Raw genomic sequence first — 18,258 nt, forward strand, 5'->3', positions numbered from 1 at the left:
AGGGCTAGTTAAATGGCTCGATAATTGTGGTCATTAGCCAATCTGCGCGTAAACGAGGAATTTTTCGCATTAGATAACGCATAGGTATTTTCGCGGGGACTGTCACCGAACCGAACGAATTCCCATTAGCGCCATATTATATAATTATTCGAACGCCCGTGAATGAGAAAAATTCGAAAATTCAGGGCTCGATGGATGCGATAATTAGCCGGTTGGCGAGCAAACGAGAAATTTTTCGATCCGCCGCGACGTGTCACTGTTCTCGGTCAATTTACCGCGTTTAGATAATGCATATTTTCGCCTGAATATATTACCATGTAATTTAGCGTGTCGATACTACACGATAAGGCGAAATAAATGTCACGCACGCGGGCTCCCCGACCCGTTGAAGGGACCGTTCAGCGAATTTATCTCACGCATTGATCGATGCAGTAAATCGCTTTGCGCAAACATCGCCGTCGTCGGCACCGCGTCTCAATTATAATAATTTATTGCTGGCCGATCGACGGCAGAACTCGGCAGGATATCATTTTTCCGTCGATCCGACGGAGATAGCTGCCGGACGATTATGACAATCTATATACGCACCGAGGCCGGTAATCTGTAATTACTTATCTACGACTCCGGAGGAAGTAATTAAACCGCTTTTGCCAACGAATAATTAGCATTACTAGAATACACGCGCAATTAGAGTTTTTTTCAATTAGCAATATTTCCTCGCAGTCACTGTTGAACTTTCGCGTAGGCCTCCGTTGAACCGCTCATGTTTATGCAAATCTCATTCTATTCGAAGAATTTTATCAAAAATCTAGGTTGAAACGATCGTTTATGTGTTTAACGTTCGGTTGCTCAAGAAAAAGAATTTATTGCCGCGACGATTTTGATACGGTTCGGGATAACGATTGCGATTATTGTTTCTAACGCGATCAAAGAATGTTGAGGAACAGTCTCTGAAAATTGATCGACCGAAAAATTAAGTGTAACAACAAATTCAATAAACTTTGGTGACATTCTCTTTTTGTCACGACTCGGGAGCATTATGCAAAATATGAATTTTGGGCATCTGTTGGAAAAAAGAGAACCTAAGAATTTTAATAAATTACGAATAATGGAGTCGGATTCTGAAAATCTGATAATTCGCTGGTTTGTATGCCTAATAATTGTTCCTAGAAGTGCGAAAATCCAAAATCATTTCAGATTCCAATCGATCTGAATACAGACCTGGGCAAAATTTCGAGAAACAATATTTGAAACACTATACACACTATAAAATACTATAAACTATATACACTATAAAATGTATAAATATATACAAACTGTATACACTATGAAATACTACTTTAAATAGAACGAAAAATTTCTGCAAGTAAAATATTTTTATTTTGCTAACCAGATACATAAAATATTTTACTGTTATGTTTCAAATACTTCCTTACAATGCAAACAAGAAACTATAATAGTTAACAAAGTATTATTTATAGCTCAATTACGAATATTTTCATATAACATGTTGATAAACAGACGATAATGTTGTAATAAGAAAATACGAGAAAAGTATCATTTACTATCAACTATTTGAAATACTATTTTACACAGTCCTACGAAATAAGTCTTGCTATTTTCAATATTTTCCAAATAAAATACTATTTTTAAATAGTATCTCAAAAACTTTTATTTCATTTGTACGATTGTAGGTATGCTTTAAAAATGAAATAAACTATTTACTATTTTCCATTCCAAATACTATTTCGCCCAGCACTGTCTCAACATTATTTAAAAATTTTTTCCATATCAACGATACAAATATGTATAATATATTAAAAGAAAATGTACCGTGTTGCTAATGACCTTTGATGTTGAAGCAACGTTAAACAATTAAATTATATATACAGGGTCATCCGTTTTTAAACGGCCAAACGTCAACCAGCTACGGAGGACCCCAAATGAAACAACTTTCACCCCTAACACTTTTTTTGATTCGGTCTTGATTTTTAGATAATTGCAAAAACCCGTCATTTTTTGCGTTCACTTAAGATTAAATATATTAGGACTGCAATTATGTATCTTGATGATTTTTCCTTTGTTTGGATTAAAATAAATAGGGGCATCTCTTTTATTAAGTCAACTTTTTTGTATGACCTTTGCATCTTGGTTTTTTGACATGGGGCACCCCGTGGAGACTGAATGAAATAACTTCGAATCAAAAAAAGTGTTAGGGGTGAAAGTTGTTCCATTTGAGGTCCTCTATAGCTGGTTGACGTTTGGCCGTTTAAAAACGGATGACTCTGTATATATATATATAATTCCAATTTCCAATTTTCCAATTTCCAAAAAAAAAAAAATTGCAGAACGGCATAAAACAGTCAGAGCAAAGAAGATCGGCTTCCAACACGTGATTCGACGTCGGCCATGAAAAAGCTGAAACGCGGATATCGAACCGCGACGAATTCTTCGAGAATCACGGTCGATCGTCATCGAAGAAGATCGTCGGGCCGGTTTCGGGCCGATTTCGCTATTCCCGTGTTGGCGGGCCGATAATTCGAACGGCAATTTTTCGGGCCGGTTCTCTAATTGCGGGCTGGATTTGCAAGTCAAACAGCCGGAAGAGTACTATATTTACGAAGGCATGAGAAAACAGCCTCGGTGACGACACTGTTTAAAGGTCTGCCGTTCTCTGCTGGCGCTATTCGCCGCCGTTTTATTTCTGCTTGCCGGACAGCGGTAGACGGAAACGGACCGAGAGAAAGATCATTCGAAACGCAGGGGGCGAGAGGCAGGGGAAAAGTCGGGAAAAGTATAGATTTAGAAATAGATCGAAATCCCGCGATTTTTCTTTTTTTTTTTTTTTTTTTTTTTTTTTTTTTTTTGTACGCTGGATCGCAGCCAGTAGTAAGACGAGGAGCGCACCAGATCGAGTCTCGTTTCCGGTCGATCAGAACGAAAAATTGCGCGTCGACAAAATGAAAATCGTCGCCCGGCGACCGATTCGTCAGATGTTCTAATTGCGAAATAGTTAATCAACAAATTCGGTGGTCCGTGGTACCTGGACGACAATTCCCATGATCCGATCGACGGGAATTGTGCGAAAATTTTGCCCGAATGGAACCGTTCCTGTGCCTCGATATTTTTGATTTTGTTTAGAAGTAAATTTACCGTGTGTAGTTTTCGAGGAAGATTTTTCGGAGAAGAGTCACTGATGGGAAATTTGTGTTCGCTCCGAGGCTCTAAGGGACGGATAAATTGATAGCAAATGTGACCGAGGCTACCAGGAAGAGATCGAGTCCCGGGATTTCTAAATGTGAGTGATGATGAACACGTTTATGGGGATTCCCCTGTGCGGACGATGAAGATGTTACGGGCAGTTAACTATCTATTTATTCAATCAAGTCTATTGTTAAGTGTTCCACTTATTTTATTTCTTTTTAACACATTCACTGGTGCGCTAACCTCCATTAAAGTTGCACAAAATTAGTTAATTAATTAATTCGTGACCCTTACAATCAGTAATTAACTTTATTTTAAATTCCAATCTCTTCCTCCCCACATTGGTTGTTTATTATTTAATTGTAATACATAGAAAGCTATTTTATCTAGAAAAATTAAAACTCGAAAAACTATTTCGTCATTTAATATTTTCGTAGCCCTCTCGGACTTTGGTTCGCTTAATAAACTGTAATAAATATTGGCTTTTGAGTTCGATTAAAAAATTGTGCCCGACATTTAAGATTTAAGATTCAAAAATTTCAAGGTTAAAATGTGAATGTTTGAGATCATACTTCGTTCGGAGGGAATAAAGTAGAATTAAATCGAAGGGTGTGGGGTAAAAGCAGTTAGGAAACTATGTTGCATTTTTGTTTAGCGTCGGAGTAATCAAGACCTTGTTCCGTGTTAACAGTTTCGATTCATATATGATTCATCGTGAAAGCGAGCGATGGCCGGGAAAAAAAGTCAAAAAATCGAGGCCCAGGTGGTCGAGGCTATACGCAGGCTACAGGCTGTTCAAGGATCAACACCTCGAGAGATCAGCAGCTATATTTCCCAGGAATATGATCTGCCAAGCACGGAGATTAGGCGACAGGTTCAGGTCGCTTTGAAGCGAGGCGTCGCTTATGGGATTTTGCAAAAACTGAAGGGGTAAGTTTAGCAGTTCTTCCCTTGCAACCATCACCTTCTAACCCGTGGATCACGATCAATTCGCAAGAATAATCAAACAGCTACAAATACAAATTGTTACAGTTACAAATTATTTTTCACGCTGTCAGTTCGGATAGCCTTTTGAGGAATTTGTTTATTCATTACATCGCTTAACATTCGATACATCTACTTTTATTAACCCCTTGCACTACTATTTCACAGAAAAAGAAGATAGTTTATATTTATTGTGTGCCTATGTTTTCTGCAAAGGATATATATATCAACTAGAACAAAATAAAATTTTATTTCGGTTTAAAGAAAAGTAATAACATATTTGTTAGTATCTGTTCAAAATCTTCATCACGAGTCTGGCTCGATGTCGTAGGGCGAGGGGTTAAGGGATGCTGTAGGTACAGTGATTTCTCTATATATGTCGCCAAGGCCTCGATGATAAACGTCGCGCAATTATCCCCACTACCGCAGGTTATACTCCGTAAGGGGCCAAGAAGCTCGAGATATATGTCGCTGGCAAGACCTGTGTTGTTGACATATATCGAGACTTCACTGTACACCCTGGACTTATGCAGTTGCAGATAGGACTGCTTGCTAAGCCCACAGAGAGCTTTGGGAAAATGGCTGCCACGTTCTTCCAGTTCCAGATATTTAACTAAATTTTTCAACAGATAGTACTTAAACATCGTATAATGAGATGTATATATTGGATTTTTAAAGGGACACAATTTTATATATTTAAAAATCGTCGAATCTCTCTCTGTTCCGAATCTCTTGACATTACAGTGAAGTCTCGTTAAGAGTCAGTCACGCGGTTCTGGCGACTGACTCTTACACAAAATCTGAGGTTCTCGCGGAGCGTCGCATTTGAAATACACAGGGCACACTGGAAACCTAAGAGTCACATCCGTCTATAAGTCACAAGCCTATGACTACTAACCGATAGTGACAAGTAGACTGAGAAAATGTCTTTCTCCGATACAATGTCGAACGTAGCTCGAGAGACGGCTCTCGGGGTTCGACCCCTCATCGCGGTGGTGTGGGTAGTTCCACTGACTCCAAATCGTAAGGTTGGCACTGACTCGTAACGAGAATGCACTGTACATCGTCCTTCCTACGGGATGCTACACCAGTGTCGCCAGGTCGAGAAAATCGAGGGGAATACGATGTTCCCCTTCTCTGATGACCAGAGTAATATGCGACACGTTGCGCGTGCGCGACTAGGATTGAGTGGAACACCAAGCGTCCCGGGCCCTAAGAGAATCTCTCCGCGGCAGCCATCTTGTGACGTCACACTTGCTTCAGAAAGCGAGTTTTCTGCCGAATATTACGAATTCCTCCACGATGAGGTAGAAATTCGCAATTTGGGCTCTGGACAGACGTAGATTGGACTTTCAGGAAACACAAGTGACCACTTTTGAACTGCTCGTTGCAATATCGAAGCGTCAATTTGTCAAGGTTTTGACCCTTTCAAGTTCATATACGTATATTGCGGAGAGATTCTCTTAACTTCGAGAGATTTAGTGTTCCTATCGAAGAAAAGGCTCTGGACAGACGTAGCAAAGACATGTACAAACACGGTGGTATGCATTTTTAATTGATTACTTACTGAAGGCGTAAATTGTCTAGAAACAAAGGCACAGCGTAACATGACAGTCAAGGCCAAATGCCTGCCGGCCCCGTTAAGGGGGGGGGGGGTCAATTTGAAGCGGCCTAACGTTTAATTGTCCCGGTTCTAGGGGATGCTACACGTACAACCTGGACTTCCTCGAGAGACACCCGCTGACCACAGCGGACAACGGCGTCGAAGTCCCGTGCCACCGTCGCAGGAGCGGAAGGAGGAGGAAGCGTTCGCGACGACGAAGATCCAGCAGAAGAAGGAGGGGTCGCAAATCTAGGCGTCGCCGATCCGGCAGAAGAAGAAGGAGGTCCCGTCGGAGGCGCAGCAGACGAAGGAGGAGGGGGGATGTGCCGCAGGACATCGACACGCTGGACGTGAACACGGTGGCGAAACAGCCGAAGAGAAGCAACAGCCTCTTGAGAAACGAGAGCCCGCAGAGCGGCGGGTCCAGCATTTCCGGCGCGTCCGAGGGCAAGCAAGAAGAATGATCCTCCCTGGCCAAGATACGCCGCGCGAAGCAATCCGGACGAGACACAGTGCAAAGATTGACGCAAGAACACACCGAAGAAACACCGGCTGGTAAAACACTCGCTCTCTCTTCTTGAGAGTCCTCTCTTCGCGACCCACCAGGCTCTCCGAACCGTTTAGATCCATTTTCCTGTTCCACTTGTTCCATTCGCAACCAATTTTCCTCTTACGCACACACGACACGGCACTTTCCCAGTCGTCGACTGGCCATCGATGCTCATGCGAACGCACCTTCTCTCAGATTTCGAGGAACTGCGAGTTTTCTTGTTGAAAGGTGTTAGGACACCGGGTTGCGGTTATTGTGGACCGAGGTTCAGGTTGAGGTTCGGTGAGATTTTCTCTGGCGTTGTGCGTCGAACATGTTTGCAGATTATGGCGTGTAAAGATTTACTGTTTGGACAGCTGGTTGTTTGGAAAGAATGCACACTTTCGTTTCAATTTATCAGCGGATCTTCAACCGAGCTGTTGCATCGCTTGAAATTGCGCGCGAACGTTTGCGGAAACAGCTCTCGGAATTACTTCTGAGAATTGTAAAATTTATTTCGAATTTGTTTGGCATTTTTAAGCGTTAGGACAATTGTCGATTTAGGAATTTGAAGACCTGCTCTCTTTTTATTGCAGACTGGTGGAGACGCTGCTGAAGAGGAAATTCTTGGACACGTACACTCATCTCTTGAATTAATTATTCAATTTTTCTTGTTTACACTGTTTGATGCTGTCGTTTTATATTTTGATACGGATGTATTGTGATAATAAATTTATTAGAGTTTCATATGCAAAAACGATCTCATCTTTCTACTCGTTGTTGAAAAGTGCAATGTTGCTCGTAGTATTTGGAAACCTTTGAAAACGAAGCTTTCCAGATACGCACAAACTGTATTTTATATTTTTTATTTCTTCTGACAGAACGATTTCTTTAAGACACGGAATTGCACCTGCTCTAATTTCGCATAGTATTCGAAAACCTTTGAAAACGGAGCTTTCCAGATACACACAAACTGTATTTTATATTTTTTATTTCTTCTGACAGAACGATTTCTTTAAGACACGGAATTGCACCTGCTCTAATTTCGCATAGTATTCGAAAACCTTTGAAAACGGAGCTTTCCAGATACACACAAACTGTATTTTATATTTTTTATTTCTTCTGACAGAACGATTTCTTTAAGACACGAATTTGCACCTGCTCTAATTTCGCATAGTATTCGAAAACCTTTGAAAACGGAGCTTTCCAAATACAAACAAACTGTATTTTATATTTTTTATTTCTTCTGACAGAACCATTTCTTTAAGACACGAATTTGCACCTGCTCTAATTTCGTATAGTATTCGAAAACCTTTGAAAACGGAGCTTTCCAGATACACACAAACTGTATTTTATATTTTTTATTTCTTCTGACAGAACGATTTCTTTAAGACACGGAATTGCACCTGCTCTAATTTCGCATAGTATTCGAAAACCTTTGAAAACGGAGCTTTCCAGATACACACAAACTGTATTTTATATTTTTTATTTCTTCTGACAGAACGATTTCTTTAAGACACGAATTTGCACCTGCTCTAATTTCGCATAGTATTCTAAAACCTTTGAAAACGGAGCTTTCCAGATACACACAAACTGTATTTTATATTTTTTATTTCTTCTGACAGAACCATTTCTTTAAAACACGAATTTGCACCTGCTCTAATTTCGCATAGTATTTGAAATCCTTTGAAAACGGAGCTTTCCAAATACAAACAAACTGTATTTTAAAATTTTTTATTTCTTCCGACAGAACGATTTCTTTAAGACACGAATTTGCACCTGCTCTAATTTCGCATAGTATTCGAAAACCTTTGAAAACGGAGCTTTCCAAATACAAACAAACTGTATTTTATATTTTTTATTTCTTCTGACAGAACGATTTCTTTAAGACACGAATTTGCACCTGCTCTAATTTCGCATAGTATTCGAAAACCTTTGAAAACGGAGCTTTCCAAATACAAACAAACTGTATTTTAAAATTTTTTATTTCTTCTGACAGAACCACCATTTCTTTAAGACACGGATTTAAATTTTATGTTAATATTTTTTACTTCTTTTGACAGACGCATTTCCGCGAGACACAAATTTTCAAACTGCTTTCATGTTTACTGTAGCTATTGTTATTGATCGTGAAATTTTTGTTGGGGCACATTTTGGATGATTTCTCCAAGTTGTTAATCGCTCGAACGTAAAGACTGTAAATTTGTCAGCTGAACGGATTTTGCGAGCCGCGAGACAAATTCGCAATAAAGAAGAGACGTCCGCTCGCAGAGCTCGTGGCCGTCCGTCGTCGATGACGGCCCTGCTGCTCACGGCCTTGTTGGCTAATGATAGTCTTGCTAATGATGCGTCCGTACACGCACACGTGTAGTTGTAACGCGCCACTATTTCACCTAGCTGCCGTTCGAGCGAGCACATTGTGGCCAGTTAGAAACAGTCTTGCGCACACGCCGAACACGCAAAATTTACACGAAATTCCTGCGAAATATTTCGCAGCAGACACAATCTCGTTGAACCACTGCCAAATATTGTGTACAATGCGGCGCGGCACGTCGAAAGCTCGCACTTTTTCTTCCTGAACTCGCCCTTCCGCGAAAATGATCGCTCGTTCCCCTTTAAGGCCACCGTCACTCGAATAGAAGCAAAACGTGCCCGTACGACGATACCTAAAACACGATTTCCGGTGCTAGAACGTTTTACAATTCGAATTTTACCTGCACAGGTAAAATGCAAAACTGTGCAAGAATATAATTCACGATTCAAAATATAAGACTGCAAGAATTTAACCCTCGGACCTTACTGACCCACACCGATACAGCACTGCAGTTTTCTTTCGATATAAGGCGACGGCTCGGGACCGGCTCTCGTCCTATTTCGGATGAAGAGGGAGAAGAGGCCATAGCGAAATGAATGGCGTCGTCTTATATCGGAATAAAATTGTAAACATGAGAGTCACGTACGCTCTATTCGATTTACTAAAATTATCGAAAAAAAGATGCATATTTATTGAACTTCGGGTTCTTAGAATCGAGTTAGGAAATTTTCATTTTACAGGAAGATCCGCAATCTATAAATAAACCAACTGCTTCGATTTTACGAGCTGTTTTAAGAAAATGGCTGTGCGATCAGCCAATCCTTTCACATATAAAAGAAAAACAAGCCCGACGGAGAAAATGCACCGCATTAACTTATTAACGTTATTTTATCCTTTTTATGAGCCAGTTTTAGAAAGAACATGCTTGTCTATGGCGGACAGAATGTTGGAAGAAATTGGCGAATTTAATACCCCTTATAAAATCGTACGGGATTTCGTCGATTATCCTGTTTTTTTTTTTGCTGATTCGAAATGGTTGCGATTTTATCTCCGAATTGGTTTTTATTCGCCGGGACAATTTAGCCGTTTTCCATAATCGCGGTTGCCCGCGACACTTGAACAAGGCACGATCATTCTATCGCGAATGAAATTGTCGGCCGTATAATTGCTCGGGATAAAACACAGCCGATTAGGAAAGGCTGTGGAACCGGTAACGTTACGTTAGCACAGTATTGTGAGCCGAACCGTGATTTACGACCGTGCGAGAGTTGATAGATTAAAGGTCCGTGCACATCGAGCATCATCTGCTAACGTGATCGATCCTAAAAATACTCGGCCGATTGGCGAACCGTATTTACCGGACCCGCTCGATCCTTGCGAAGTCGATCTTCGAAATTAATTGCATCGCTTTCTTCGCTTGCCGAATCATCGAACTTCTCGTTTCACTTTTCCGTATCGCGAAATGAATTTATGGACGCCCATCTCGTAAACTAAGCTTCCCATATGAGAATATGGGAACTGTATTTTATATTTTCTTCTTAGCGTTGGGTCGCCCCATCAGTAATGCAAATTTTATTTCATATTTTTGGATCAAACATATCCTTCGTTTATGTATCGAAAAATATATATATATATAATAAATATTTTCGTAATGAAAATCGATTTTCAAGTCCCATAGAAAAATGTAGCAGTGGGAGTGTTAATATGGAGTCATCTAAAAAAATTTTATTTCATATTTACCATTTTTTAGATGGTAACTAAATATTAACACTCCGACTGTTACGTATACTGCTACATTTTTCTGTCGGACTTGAAAATCGATTTTCATTACAATATATAGGAAATAAACCGAACTTTGTGAAGGTCTACAAGGAATGAGAAAGTTATCAAATTATTTGCTATAGTAAATCTTTGACGGGCTAGCGTGCCGGTCAACGTGTTAATTAGTAGAAAGTGAAAATGAAATATACAATTATTGGAAGTAGAGATTCGCATTTAGACGAGTCAATAAATTGAACAGAATTTACATTGTGAATAGTTTAATTTTTTTTTTTGAGATGGAATAATGCCAAAATTATTAATGCACGGATTCGTTGAAGATTTGTCGAGAGGACTCGGTTTTTGGACTTGACACGGAGAAGGCAAACTTATCTCCGGTTTGTACAAATTGGTGTATGAAAATTGCTGTGTGCAGAAACATCTGTTTGCCTATTCGCTCGAAAATATTTCAGTAAATAGTTCCCGGCGCAAAGGATAGTGGGAATCAACCTTAAGCCCGTGTCACCGATGAAATACACAAGGACGCGATTGCGACGCTTGCATTCGCGCTCAAAGTGCACCGAACGCATCGTCGTGTCCGCATGATCATTCCGTTCCTGGCGGCCGATGCGCTGCCAAACGATCAGCCATAAAAACGCCATAAGGAAAATTACATGAAACGAAAATAATCTTCTGAAGAACTCGGCAAAGCACCGTCAATCGATCGAATTACATTCGTCGTTTATACTCATTACGGTGATCAATCATTTATTCCACGGCTTCCTAAACTCTAATTACAAATATTACTACTGAAAATTACTTTTCTCAATCGTTCCTTATTTTTACGGAATTTTTGTTGTCGACCCGTTCAGGGGATTTATACTTTATGCCGACAGTGAGACGAATGTGTCGCATTATGATAATACTATGCTCTTTGAAAAGACAATCGAAAAAGGATAGGTCGATTTATCATCGACAATGACAGATTATGTATGCCGGAAACCGTTCGACAAAAAGAGATGCACATTTTTATGCTAAGTTTCTGTGGCCGTCTGACGATATTTCTATTTTTAACGGTATAATGATTAGTAATACCATAGAACAAATAGTCGTGCTACTCTCTCACATTCTTCGGAGAAATATAGTACTCAAACTGACGTGAAGCTCACTTCAATTCAGTCAATCTTTTGCTACAGCTGGGTAGTGAAAGAACTAGCCCAAATTAACTCAAATTATTTACAAAATACGTCTGAATAAATAAATGTGCCCAGCAAGTGTCCACATCTTTGCAATCTCGATATTTGTAAAATGAGAAATCCGTCATGTTGACAGATTCGCTATCAGTGCTAATACGGTCGCTATCCGGAGCACCATATACGTGACTCAAAGTCACTACTGAACAATGTTTACTAAAAACATATGAAAAATAAATAGAACCGCAATGGCCGATGAATAGGTGTCCAGGTGATAAATAATGAAAAATAGGAAAACTAGAAAAATGAAAAATAGCGAACGCGTTAATTTCAGGAAGTTATAGGATATCGACAAATCGTGTTTGCAATGTCGAATGAACTATTGGAATAAACGAAGAATGTGTTGGCAGGGAAAGCAGGGACGAAAGCAGGGTTATCGGGGGTTAAAGGATAGTGTTCCTGATTTCTCAACATTTTTCATTTCTCGATAAATGAGAAATAAGACTATATTTCTCGAGAATTCTCGAGAATTTTTAATAAAATGAAAAAATATTGGAAAACTTTTACCAAACTTTTATAAAGTGAAACATTACGCTTTTGTTTTGAAATGACTTCTTAAGAAGCATAATGCGTCTAATGAAGAATCAGACTATCTACTTTTATTTTTGTAACAAAATCTGTAGCCGTAGAATAATTTCTTTCATTTTGTGTGGATGTTGTTGGCTTTATCGTATACAGAACATCCAAAAGTTGCTGAAGATTGGGTGTCCTTTTTCCAGTGGACTCAAAAATTTGGAATTCCGTTGTTAGAGTCCGGAATTTATTTTCTTCTGCCGCTAAACTCTTGACACTAAATTCTTGAGGGCTATCTGCAATTTCTAACTGTTTTTCCAGTGATAGTTCCTCATTCTGAGAATCTGAAAGTTTTTCACTATTTTCATAAGAATGATTGTTATATTTTCCAAAAGGTCTGCTTAGAAATTGTTTTGCCATTTTATACATATCTGCCTTGGGTGTTAAACAAAAAAAATGTATCTTCTGAATCTTTTTGCAGAGATTCTGGATTATGCAGATATTTTATAGGGGATACAACAATCTTGTCTCTTCTTTTAGATATTTCTTCTGTAATAACAACAAGAAACTCATTACTCAATTCGGTATTCAGTTTTTCGAAAGTTTTAAAGAAGAATTCAAGAGAATTTAAGAATTTATGTTATAAAATAAATGAGTGACATAAGAATTTTCCTAGATTTAAATTTCTCAAGAAATACTGGAATTTCTCGAGAAATCAGAAGTAATCAATTATCAAATTTCTCGAGAAGTTCTCGAGAAGGAACACTAGTAAAGGATGCACAGGTTCGGCGAGTGCATCACGCGGAAAACTAGAAAAATGAGAAATAGTGAACGCGTTAAACAATTTCAGGTAGGATATCAACAAATCGTGTATGCAATGTCGAATGAACTATTGCAATAAACGGTTAATGCGTTGGCAGGGGAAGCAGGGACGAATAGATTAGGGGATGCGGGGCGCAAAGGATAATAGGGGGAGGAAAAGGATCGGGTCACGTTGGGTTATCGGGGGGTGAAGGATGCACAGGTTCGGCGGGTGCATCACGGGAAAAACTGGAAAAATGAAAAATAGCGAACGCGTTAATGTCAGGAAGTTACAGGATATCAACAAATCGTGTTTGCAATGTCGAATGAACTATTGCAATAAACGGTTAATGCGTTGGCAGGGGAAGCAGGGACGAATAGATTTGGGGATGCGGGGCGCAAAGGATAATAGGGGGAGGAAAAGGATCGGGTCACGTTGGGTTATCGGGGGGTAAAGGATGCACAGGTTCGGCGAGTGCATCACGCGGATAGATTGCGGTCGAAAATAGAGGACGGGCACGTGGTTCTCGCGAAACGCGCGCGCTGCGTTATCGCCGCGAATAGCGGCGAAACCGAAATATTCGGACTGTTCGTCGTTACGCACGCTCACGTGATGCGCACCCGGAGCCGTGCATCACGTGCCGCGCGCGTATCTCGCATGGTAAACCGAAATGCAGGTGAAATAGCGCGCCGATGCACTTAGCCGAAATCTGCTTTTTCACCGCTTGGCGACCGTCCAAATCGAATATTATTCCCGGTCGCCGAGAAACGTGCACGCATACCTCCCCGAAATCTCTCTGGACGTCTTTTCTTCCCGATTCGAGTCATCATACTCTGGACAACCATCTATTCCGCAGGGAACCATAAACGTCGAGCGCGAACCGCTGGTTCCTATCGATAATTACAATTGTTTTAAACAGCAATTATGGTGTACAAGTTTCAGCGTGGAACAGTGAAATGTGCAATTTCTGAGTGAATTAAAAATGTTTACGCGTTTGGAGTAGGTGGAAATTAATGGAAAATTTGGGTTGGGTCATCTTCTTGTTCACCGGCATTTTTTCAACCGGAAACCATAGTCTTCGTATACTGACCACTGGTTCATGTCGAGAATTGCAATCTTTTTAAGAAATGTGCAATTTGTGCGTGGATCCCGGATGTTTGTGTGTTCGTAGCTCGTCAAGATTGTTAGGCAATTATGTAAACATTATGTACTATTATGTACTATTAGTACATTTTAACTATTATGTACTATTATGTATTATTAATTATGTACTATTTCTGATAGATGCTGCAGGAAAAATTTTGCTTCGCTTAACATTCAAAATACTCCGCGATAAAAGTGTGAATTATTTTTATAAATTATCGAATTTAGACACTAGTCTATTGGAAAGGGAATGAGGTGTTTTTTATTTGCTGTGGTATTATTAATCAGTAGACTGAGGACCTCTATGCAAAATAAAAATTGTCTGAGTTGCAAAATTTATTTTCTTTCTCAATATGTTTAATCGATTGGAAATAATATACTAGTATGTTTTAAATCTTCTAATGTTTTTACTGTTTGAAATTACACCTTCTCAGTTTTGTCATAAATGCATTGTCGTAAATGCAGTCTATTATTGAGCATATACTGTTAGAGTACGATTTATATTTGGATATGTTCTGTTGAAAAATGTCCACAGTTTAGTAATAAAGTTGAAACAATTTGTTAATGTTATATATAGTAATTACGATTTTGATTAGGGCCATTGTTCACCAATTCGAGAATAGATGAATTCATTAGTTTAGACATTGAACTATTTCGCTCAGTGCTATATCAATTTTTTACCATTGTGACAATTAGACAGCAGGAGACAAGCTAAATTGAGAAAATGAGAGACAGATGGCTAAAACCAATTAGGCGCCATGTTGATGGATGATCTTCTGGATCTACTAGATTGTGGTTGGCGCCATTATTATTTGTAGAATGTCTACGACTTCCAGTTAAAGATTGAATTTTCGAAAGATGTTTATAACTTTGATTTCTCTTTCGGTGGAAATTTGTAATTCCACAAGCTCGAATTATACATCTCGAAATTTATAATTTTTGTAAGTTGATCGATGCTTGAATTTTCAGAATACCGACCTCGCAATTTTGCAGTGTAATTATGGCAGTAAAAGCAGAATTTGGAAACTGAATCTCGCGTTGATTCCTCTTTCAGGATTTCCATAAATCATAAATACATCAGCGCAACTCTTTCCAATTTTTGCGAGTTGCCAGGAGTTTGGAAATTCGTCGAGAATATTCTGAATATGTTTCTCACAATTTTGCCGTGCAATTACGACCGCAAAAGTTACATTTGGAAGCTGAATTTCTCGTTGATTCCTGTTTCAGCACAAATTTACATTTTCGCAAATTAGAAATAAATCAACCTAGCTGAAATTTTGCAATTTTCGCGAGTAGGTGGGGGTTCGGAAACTGGTCGTGGAATTTTCTGAGAACGGTGTCGACAAACTGTTGAGAGGGGATTAGGGGAGGGATCGAAAACGCGCGTTCGATCCTCGCGATTTTCTTGTCGCGGCCGCGAACAACCTTGACGCGGAAGCCATATTTCGAGGCGCGGTGTGTAGAGGCTTCGTGTCTCCGCACACTTGTACGATTCGTCCAATTACATTAGCCTGACTGTCTGTTTAAACTGTGACATGCAAACAGGCGCGGAAAAAACGGGCACAGAAACAAGAAACGCTGACGAATCGCGGGACTGCAAACAGTCCGCGACGATTACTCGCCTAACGAGTCAGGAGTTAGGTCGCTTTCGCTCCGTTGACCCCCGCGGCGCTCGGATCAAGAATTGATCCAAGTAGCCTCTTCATCTTCGCAATCCTGCTGCGACCACCTACTTCTTACCCTGATAGCCTATATACGTATATATATATATATATATATCCCTACCCTTCTTTCGTTAACTTTCCCTCGGCGACGATGTTTGTGTACCGAGGCTTCCAAACTTTCAAAGTTTGTTGCTCGACGTCGGATTATTAGCAAACGATGGATACACTTCTGTCGGCTACTTACTTTCTTGGATTGGAGTTGGACATAACGCGATATCAGAAAATTTAAATCACGGACGAATTGTGTGTAGCACTAGCTGTGTCCAACTCTTAACAATTTGTAATAACTAGACTTTATTTTTTTTTGCATTTTTAACAACATACGGAATTTTATGCATTTATGGCAAGAATGGCTTTTATGCAGTTTCAGATAAATAGATTACAAGAATGTAAAGTATCAATATATATTTATGTTATAATTAGACTGCGGATCTTTATGCAAAATACAATTTTTATACATCAATTGCAATCTATAGGTGCTAAGTAAACATTTATTTTGCTCATTAGTAATTTTTATATGTTAGAAATGGTGTATTGACGTTGTTAAACTCTTTTAATCTTTTCACTGATTTGAATTACACCTACTCATTTTTGTCAGAAATGCATCCGCGATCAAATTGGTTCCTATGCCTTGCAATTAATGTCTACGATATTTAGTTTGCATAAATATCCGCTGTTATCACTAGATTTAACTTTATGCAAGTTTCTGTTTTCAAGCTTAATTTTGTGGGTACTAAAATGGGGAATAAATTTGTTTAATACAAGAATTCTGAATAGAATTCAAGATTTACATGAATTACAAGAATATTCTCTTGTATTCTAGATGTAACAAATGCATCAAAAACTGCAGTCTTGTAGTAGCATGCTGCATCAACAGATTCTGTGTAACGTTGTTCGACATCTATAATACACTGTTATCGACTAGTGATCATACTGTAGGGTTAGAGACAGGTATAAGATGTCAAAAGGCCTAAGTCAAGGATGGGCATTTCTGTCTCGGTTGTGACAAGACAGTCCCCACCATAGCGCCCATTGACCCCTTCCAGCGAGCGCCGTTACTATGGGGCAAAGAAGACGCGAGACTATAGCGAACGCGGCGAAAGTGCGCGCTGCATGAAAGCGAGGTTGGTGGGGGAAGCAGGCGTTCGAGGGGCCCCTACCGCGCCCACCGCTGGCATGAGTTATCAACAGATTATGTCTAACGTTACGGAACATCAACAGATTGTGTAACATCAAGTGCTATCAGCAGATTGTGTGTAACATTACGTGTCCTGAATGTAGACTATGTATGCATTCATGAAAAGTGCGAGCAATTTAAAGCAGTGGACGGATTAATGCACTATTCTAATTCTAAAACTACATTTTTCTTTCGTCTCAGAATATTTTCCTTTTATTGATACGAAACTGGCCCGATTTCCACGTATAATATTAGGAGGACCCACAAGTAATCGATTATTTTGAAATCTAAAACTTTGTAGTAAATTCAAGTTTTTATTTCTTAATTTATTATATAATCTCCATCATTATCAACGACAGTTTGCCATCTTTCCTGCAAATTTTCAAGTGCAAATTGATCGACGAATATTCTTGTTGGTCTCGGATAATTGATGCGGTGCCCATATTCCTTGCCTATATGCCTTTCCCATTTCGTGTAGGTGCCTTTGTATAGTTGACCATGCGGACCCAAGGCTTCTCGATAATTCTTGTATACTTAATTTTGGATCAGCTTCCACTAGAGATTTTAGGGTGTCATTATCAAATTCAACTGGTCGTCCGAGGCCTGTCAGAGAGATCATAATCACCAGCAGCAAACCTTCTGAACCAACGTTGACACTTGTTGACCTTCAATACGTCTCCGTAAACATCGCAAATTTTCTTTGTTGTTACATTAAATCCCGCATGAAAATGAAAAAGTATGCAACGACGAATATGATCCTCGGAAGGTACGGACGCCGCCATTTTATTACAGGTTGTAAAAAAAATTATACTTTTTAGAATATTTTGAACACAGGCTGCTTTTCCGAAAACTGTGAAAGAATACGTGTTTCCTGTTCAACGATCGGTACAGAACTAAAGGCAAAACAAATTCTTTTCAAATAATTGATTACTTTTGGGTACTCCTAATATTTAAACGTTTAGTAATCCGTTAAATACAAATTTTGTAATGTAACAAATATTTGGTGACATCTTTTGTAATTTCTTTAAAATAATGCCACAACAATTTCTAGTGGCGCTTCAGAGTCACCACTCGAAGGGTTAAGAGAGTTTATAAAAATTAAGCATTCTCGCTTCTTAAAATTGTTAAAATTAGGGAAAAGTCAAAATTATCGACTTATGATTATCTCCTACGGTTAGTGACTGCTACGGGACGGTATCAACAGGTCCGAATCGTCGGCAGATCGTGTACAACATCTGTCAAACGGACGTTAAT

The 18,258-nt window shown here is 39.3% G+C and overlaps 2 protein-coding genes across 6 annotated transcripts in view; one reads left to right on the forward strand and one right to left on the reverse strand.

Annotated features, from left to right (window-relative positions):
• The window catches only part of LOC143358945 (thyrotroph embryonic factor), a 209,737-nt gene that overhangs the window by 173,478 nt on the left and 18,001 nt on the right, over nt 1–18,258 (reverse strand). The gene's annotated exons all lie outside the window — the stretch shown is intronic.
• Nucleotides 3,732–6,390, forward strand: LOC143359054 (uncharacterized). Its single transcript, XM_076796709.1, has 2 exons — nt 3,732–4,134; nt 5,886–6,390. The coding sequence occupies exons 1-2, from the start codon at nt 3,932–3,934 to the stop codon at nt 6,253–6,255; spliced, it is 573 nt and encodes a 190-aa protein (XP_076652824.1). The 5' UTR covers nt 3,732–3,931; the 3' UTR covers nt 6,256–6,390.

The sequence above is a fragment of the Halictus rubicundus genome, chromosome 1, assembly GCF_050948215.1.
Source record: "Halictus rubicundus isolate RS-2024b chromosome 1, iyHalRubi1_principal, whole genome shotgun sequence".
Classification (NCBI taxonomy): Eukaryota; Metazoa; Arthropoda; class Insecta; order Hymenoptera; family Halictidae; genus Halictus; species Halictus rubicundus.

What these genes read in the sequence shown, in the direction of transcription:
- LOC143359054 (XM_076796709.1), top strand. Translation starts at nt 3,932, where the DNA reads ATGGCCGGGAAAAAAAGTCAAAAAATCGAGGCCCAGGTGGTCGAGGCT. An exon ending in ATTTTGCAAAAACTGAAGGG is followed by an intron (nt 4,135 to 5,885) that starts GTAAGTTTAGCA and finishes TCCCGGTTCTAG; the next exon opens with GGGATGCTACACGTACAACC.